The following is a 7345-nucleotide window of genomic DNA, read 5'->3' as shown; positions in this document are numbered from 1 at the left end:
GAGGGGGAGGAGGAGGAAGAGGAAGAAGAAGAAGAAGAAAAGAAGACATTCCCTCCTATTCCAGAAAGTAATGTTGGTGCGCAAATGCCCCAAGCTCTATAATTACATCAGAGAGAAAGGGCTTGCTGGAAGAGTTCAGGGTAGGAAGGAAATAAGAATAGAGGCCTGTGCTTAAGAAACATTTATGGCCATTGAAGGAATTTAAAACTTTCCAGCTTCCCTCCTGTGACAGCTCTTGGGTCTTCTTTCTTTCTTTCTTTTTATTTTATTTTTTTGAGTTGGAGTCTCACTCTGTCACCCAGGCTGGAGTGCAGTGGCATGCTCATGGCCACCCCAGCATCGACCTGCTGGACTCAGACAATCCTTCCACCTCAGCCTTCCAAGTAGCTGGAACTACAGGCAAACGCTACCATGCCTGGCTAATTTTTTTTTTTTAATTGTAGAAATGAGGTCTCACCAAGATGCCCAGACTGTTCTTGAATTGTGGGCCCAGGCAATTCCCTTGCCTCAGCCTTTCAAAGTGCTGGGATTACAGGATTGAGCCACCGCGCCTAGCCGGATCTTCTTTCTAATAACCAAGTCAGTAACCCCCTGCATTTTAGTGCAAAGAACAGTAGCTTCAGAACTGTCTTCTCACAGGAGCCTGTTTGTGGGCACACAGGCAGTGGCCAAGCTGCCATGTCTGACTGCTGAGAGCACATTGTGCTGCAGCACTGGGCCTCTTACCCCTGTGACTGGCCTGACTTTCTAGAGTGAGCACCCAAGTTCTGGACTCAGGAGAAAAGCCTAGTGCCTGACTTCTAACCTTGAGGTCAAGTGTGGAGTCTTTATTTAATTTTTCCAGGTCAAAAGGATTGTTTTCATTGCTTGGCAATAACTAGGGGTTGGTGGTATAACTTTCTGTCCCTCATTAGATGTCTTTCCAGAAGGAGGAGATGAGTTCTGGGACCAGAGACTTTACTCAAACATCAAAATGGAACACATGTGACCTTTCGTTGTCAGGCCCTCCTGAGAACTCTCTGTGAGATTTGTCAGGTTAAGGGCCCTGTAAAGATTCTGTGCAAACTCCTATTACCCACCTTGCCCTGGAACTTTTCTGTGAAATGACTAATTGTGTGAGCTCCAAGACCCCATAATAAATGGGGAGCTGTGGCCCCACTCCGAGCTTTGTGCAGCCTGCCCTCTGCAGTGGAATCAGTTAGGGTTTCTTTCTACCATTATTCACTTTATAAGGACTGACCAGAGGATGGATACTTAAATCCCATCACCTCCCCTTACTGGTGCAGAAGGGACTCCAGAGAGGAGGCATTTTATAGATAATATGGAAAAGTAGCATAAAAAGGCAAAATCAAGAAACAAAGAGTGGGGAATGAGAGAAATTGAGTTGAAGAGCAGATTAAAAACTATTCAAAAACCTCTTAGAAATGTGCACACTCATTTTTTCAAAATAAGGCTTTCTGCTTCCAAAGATTGATTGGGAATGTAAAAATCCTTTAGCAAATCAATATTGCAACTCTCACTCAGTCCAAATAAACATTTTACATCTCCAACATCTGTATACTAGTTCATCTCAATTTGCAGGATAAATGGGTCCCTGAAAAAGTGTACATAAATCCATTTTTAAGTAGTGTTTTAGATCTACCAGAAAATCTTATTTATGACTCTGTATGAATGTTTTAGAATCCCCTTGATTTTTGTTTATAAACTCATGTGGTGGATAGTTGCAGAACTTCCCAAGTTATATGTGAGAAATGGGTGACAAAATGCTAACATTTAAATAGCTATCCAGATTCATGATGGTATAGAAATTAAGCATGAAGTTTTCTGCTCTCACTTTGCTGGCCCTGTGGATTTAGACACGTACAATCTTGGGGCGAACAGAGCTTGGTACCATATATTGAAATGCTGGCATTACTGAAGCTGGGGGTAGAGGGGAAACAGAAGACCCAAAATGAGGAGTTTATCTCTGGAATTAGTTGGAATCAACAAATCCAGATTGAATAGCATGTTTTTCTTGACATGATTCATTCTTGCTTTGACCTTGACCATCCTGAGGTTGTGTAGTTACTCCATGTGTGTAACTGACTTGGTTTATGAATCCCACAGCGGAAGACTGATTTAATGTTTATTGAGCCCCAGCCTGAGGAGCTTTGCACAGTGACTCAGCAACACATGCATCTTAAACACAGCAAAGACATCAATGTATGGAGGTAAAGCCACCAAGGATCTGCCTTGGGAGACAAAAGTGCTCCTGACCTCTCATCTGTGAGGGATAGGCCCTGTGTTCACTCCCAGATCTAGCCACACTGTTGCCTAGATCTCCATGAAGTCAGTTTTGTGCCTTGCATGTAAAAGACTACTAGATGTTCAGGAATGCAAACCACAGGACAGAGGTGGTGGATGAGCCTGCCTGAGAAAATAAAGCTGGAAATTAGCTACCCTGGCCAAAAAAAAGAAGCAGACTGAACATTCACAAGAACAAAAAATTAGAAAGGTTACAGCAACTGGAATATTGGTTACCTTAGCATCTCTCACAATTGCTATTTCCAGGTAACTGTTGCCAGCACACATTGAAATACTCCTCTGCTGATTTAGTGAGATAAATCTATTGATTGGCTGCCAGAAGTGAGACCTGGTGACAACACTTGTAAAGAGGATTACCGAACCTCCTGGCAGCCTTGGGAGGAAATCCTGCCAAGTACCAAGCTGGCTCAGTTCCCGGCATGACCGCCTGTATGACTCCTTGCGGGAAGCGGCCTGGGTACACATCTTTGATGCTTGATATTAACCAACATGAATTAGTAAGTAAAATTTTCTACCTACAATCCTATGTGGGTTCCTCTGGGACTCACCGCTGAGAGGTTTTTTTAAAGTAAGTTTAATTCATAAACTAGTCCCAAATAGATTACAGGTGCTGTAAGAATCAATTAGTTGTTATTCAGCTGCCAATTTTTACAAGTCGTAAAACATATTTATAAGCACAACCTAATTCTCCAACATCTTTAGGCTCTTTATAAATTACACATAAATGTTGAAAACTTTAAGTTGTAGGCATGACAGAAACCGGTGGCAGCCTTTCTAGTAATTAACGGGAACATTTTTTTCCTTACAATTTCCTTAAATCAAGCTGATCTGGGAACACTTTAATTTTTCTAATACCATGACAACCAGGATTTAAAATAATTCATGGTGTCTAACTTTATAATACAATTGACCTAAAGTTGAATGATACCTCTTCTAAATTGATTGGACTCATACAGGCCTCACGCACTGGCAATGAGTAAGGAAACGGTTGAACAAATCCCTGTGTATTTGGATTACAGTGATCTGCCTCTGTGTGATTGATTAGGTATTATCTGAAGACTAGTGGAGTATTCTCTAAGTATGACATGTAACTCACTGTCAAATTCAGGTCCAAATTCTTAACACCTTTGGCTGGTACAAGTGAAACTTCATTCAGGTGTTTCTGAAATTCAATAGAGGGTAATTCTTAAGGTGCTTAACCTCGGATGCACATCAGAATTACTAACATGCTTTTTTAAATGCTGGTGCCCAGGCCAGAAGTGCTATACATCAATTTTTAAAAACACTCCCTGGGTGATTCTAGAGGTCACCAGGGCTGAGAATTAGTGATTGAAACATTCCAATGAAAAGACGACAATGAGTCAGATCCCACCCAAACCAATCTCTCTTCTTCCCCTAACCCCTACACTCTCCACAGGTACCCATCAAAAGAATGCGGAAATGTGACCTATCTGCCCTTGAGCCTCCCAAGTAATAGAACTGTTGGGAGTGTAGGAGCCAGTGCCTGGGATGCCTGGGAGATGAGCTCATTTGGGACAGGGGGTCTAGTGCTGGGACATAATGCTGTAGGGGTGGGCTGCGTTCTTTGTTCTCCCACCTACGGGTGAAGCTCAAAGTAAAGAGAGGGCCATTGCCAGAGGTGACTTGCATCTCCCACCCTCAGCCACCTTTTCCTTTGTCGCAGGCCCACCTTTCCCGGCACTACCCCATGCACAGAAAGCCTAGTCCTGTAACTCCTAAGGACCCTTACTGCCAACTGGCTCAGCGGCTCACACTCAAACTCCCACCATGGTTGTTGGCATGAGCACAATAGGATTTAACCCTTGTCACCCCCATATCATCCCCCTTTCCTTTCCTTTGAGGGCACACTTAATTGAGTGAATGAGCTCATTTCTGAGAGTAAGCAAAGGAGGAGGGGAGATGGTGATTCTTGTGTTTAGTGAGCTGGGGAAACACAGGAACCTTACAGATGGCAGTTGAATAGCTGCAGACACAAGGGGTGATCTGACAGCTAGCTGTTGTGTTTTATCTCCCAAGATCCCTGCCCTCACTACCCCAGTTGGCGCTCCAGCACTCAGTGCAGAGACCTTTGTCCCCAGGCGCTTGTCCTCCTTTGCAGAATCCTCAGGAGGCTAAAGTGATGATGACCAGCCTGGAATCATGCCCAACGGTCTCCACCTGCTCTTTTAGCCCTGGACGTAATTAGTGTTTGAGCTACACATCATGTGGGCATCAGCTAATTCTTCTGTTCTGTCCTTAAACATAAGTGTTCCCAGTCCTCATGTTCTGGGTTGGTCAAAGTCCAAGTATCACTACAGAGCAGGTACTGAGCAGTCAGATGACAGCTGTTGATCTGTTGCAACTGAGCAATTATGGAATGCAAGAGAATGCTGTGGCACACAGTTTACATCAAGTATTCAGAAAATCAAATACTTATGTGTATGCCTTGTGGCAAACACTGGGTGTGTATGTGTGCACATGTGCATACACACACACACACACACACACACACACACACAATGTCCTTAGGCACAGTTAAGTGTCCTCTTAAATGAATTGGTCCTTTTCCTCGTCTACCTCTATTTATCTGTCTCTTCATTGACTAATACACCTCATTTTTAAATAGTAGCTGGGGAATGAGGAGGGAAAACAAAAACAAGATCTGTTGAAAGTGGCTTGTAGGTGGTTTTGTACTATACATTCAAGAGGTTTTAAAATTAAAACCCTTTGGTGTATACAGGTCTTCTTCCTAAATGTAGGTTTGTAATATATATTTACCTGAAATCCTAAAAATTCAAGGGTTCAAACTTACTAAGCACTATGAAGGTCCTCTCAGCTAGGTTGTTTTAAAATGGCAAATTGAGCAGGGCTCGGTGGCTCAGCCTGTAATCCTGCGCCTTTGGGAGGCTGAGGTGAGTGGATTGCCTGAGCCCGCGGGTTCGAGACCCGCCTGGGCAGGCGAGACCTCATCTCTACAATAAATCAAAAAAATCAGCCGGGCGTGATAGCGCATGCCTGTAATTCCGGCTACTCGGAAGGCTGAGGCGGAAGGATCGCCGGAGCCCAGCAGGTCGAGGCTGCGGTGGCCGGGAGTGGCCACTGCACTCCAGTCTGGGCGACCAAGTGAGACTCCAACTCAAAAATAAATAAATAAAAATAAATAAATAAAATAAAATGGCAAATTGAAAAGCCTTGTCAAGCCCAGCACAGTCATTTAAAATCCCACATACATTGTTCCTTCATCTCACCCTTGAGCAAAAAAAGGAAGACAACCATGGTTCCGCAATGCTTTCCTGAACCCAAAGAAGGAGCTTTGTCCTTCAAGGCACGAGGAAGAAATAATCAACCCTCTTTCCTCTCCCTGGCCTCTTCTAAGCAAAGAACAAGACTCTCCCCAGAGCCCACTTAACATTTTACAAAGACACAAGGACAAGACAGGCCCCTGGACGCCAGGCTGGGCTGGAAACGTTGCCCTGTGCTGGCCTCGCTCGGGTCCTGGGAGTAACCTCTCCAGCCCAGCCGCGGGCGGCATGCCCGAGGGCCTGCTGGCGTCGGGCTCCTCGGCCGAGGCTGGCGCGGCGACGTCAGATGACCACGCTGACGGTCATGCTCTGGCCGCGCGGAGCGATCTTGCGGGGCCAGGCGAGCCACAGCTTGCGCAGCTCCTCGCGGAAGCTGTCGTGGAGCCAGGCGTAGATGAAGGGGTTGTAGCAGGCCGAACTCATGGCCAGCCAGTGGCAGAGCAGCTGCACGAGCCCGAAGGCGTAGGGGTCGATGGCGCGGGGGTCCAGGTCCCGCAGCAGGTTGAAGACGTGCAGCGGCAGCCAGCAGACAGCGAACACCACCACGACCACCACCAGCAAGCAGAAGGTGCGGCGGCGCCGCGCGCGGTCCCAGTCGGCCTGGCTCTGCGTCACGCAGCCCGGCACCACGCGGTTCCGCAGCCTCACCGACACGCGGGCGTAGGACAGGAGGATGACCAGCAGGGGAAGCAGGTAGGTGACGAGCAGCAGCCCCCAGGCGTAAAGCTGGCGCTGGCGCTCCTGCGAACCCCAGAACTCCTCACAGAGGCGCACGTCGTGCGGCTTGAGCTCGACGTGGTAGGTGTGCACGGCCGCGGGCAGCGCCAGCACCGCGGACAGCGCCCAGATGGCCAGCACCGCGTAGGCGCTGAGGCGCCGCGAGATGCGCCGGCGCAGCGGGTGCACCAGCACGACGTAGCGGTCCACCGCGATGGTGGTGAGCGTGAACACCGACACGTACACGGTGACCGGCTGCAGAAAGAAGACCAGGTGGCACAGGCCGCCGCCGAACACCCAGCCGCGCGGCTCGAAGGCGTAGGCCAGCGTGAGCGGCACGCAGGCGGCGCACATGAGCACGTCGGACAAGGCCAGGTTGCCGATGAGGAAGTTGGTCACGTTGTGCAGCCGGCGCACCCGCGCGATCACCAGCACCAGCAGGCAGTTGCCCACCAGCCCCACGACCACCACGACGCTGTAGAGCAGCACTATGAGCCCCTTCAGCTTATGCACCAGCTGCAGGCTCTGGAAGGGCGTGATGGCCTGCGCTCCGGGGCCGCCCGCCGACCCATTGGCCGCCGAGGCCTCTGCGCTCTGGTTGGCCGGAGTCGTGACCGCTGGCAGCAGCCCAGAAAACAAGTCGGGGACCCCAGGGCCCCGAGTGGGCAGTGAGGCCATGGCCACCTGTCCAAAGATAAAGTCCGTCACTTCCCCTTCTGCATCTGTCTCCTCCACCAGCCTCTCCCCTCCTCCACCACCGACGTATTCCCTCTGGAATAACTGGCCACAGAACGCAGCAAAAGCAACCAAAAGTTCTGCCCCCCTCCCACCTCTGTAAAAATAGCGCCAAGCGTAGTTAGACACGTACGGGTTATTCAAATGCCTCCTACTCTATTTACAGCCTGGCAGTCCACGTAGGCTAGACCCAGGAGCGTGGTCCTACCTGTGAGAGGGGCTTGGAGAACGCGAAACTGCTCCAGAGAGGAAGGGGCTAAACTCCCGCCGTCCCCCAGCGGTCCTCC

The 7345-nt window shown here is 48.8% G+C and overlaps 1 protein-coding gene across 1 annotated transcript; it reads right to left on the bottom strand.

Moving 5' to 3' along the window:
* Positions 1-5483: 5483 nt before the first annotated feature.
* PRLHR (prolactin releasing hormone receptor) lies at positions 5484-7110 on the bottom strand. The gene has a single exon (XM_008053348.1). The coding sequence runs from the start codon at positions 6999-7001 to the stop codon at positions 5889-5891; it is 1113 nt and encodes a 370-aa protein (XP_008051539.1). The 5' UTR covers positions 7002-7110; the 3' UTR covers positions 5484-5888.
* Between the last annotated feature and the right edge of the window lie 235 nt (positions 7111-7345).

This window comes from Carlito syrichta, unplaced genomic scaffold (assembly GCF_000164805.1).
Source record: "Carlito syrichta isolate Samal-C Ts95f unplaced genomic scaffold, Tarsius_syrichta-2.0.1 Scaffold288083, whole genome shotgun sequence".
In the NCBI taxonomy this organism is placed as follows: domain Eukaryota; kingdom Metazoa; phylum Chordata; class Mammalia; order Primates; family Tarsiidae; genus Carlito; species Carlito syrichta.
The sequence above is the reverse complement of the archived record's forward strand: the minus strand, read 5'-3'. Positions and strand labels throughout refer to the sequence as shown.

Bases quoted from the DNA above. Each gene is read 5' to 3' on its own strand.
- PRLHR (XM_008053348.1), bottom strand. From the start codon at position 7,001: ATGGCCTCACTGCCCACTCGGGGCCCTGGGGTCCCCGACTTGTTTTCT.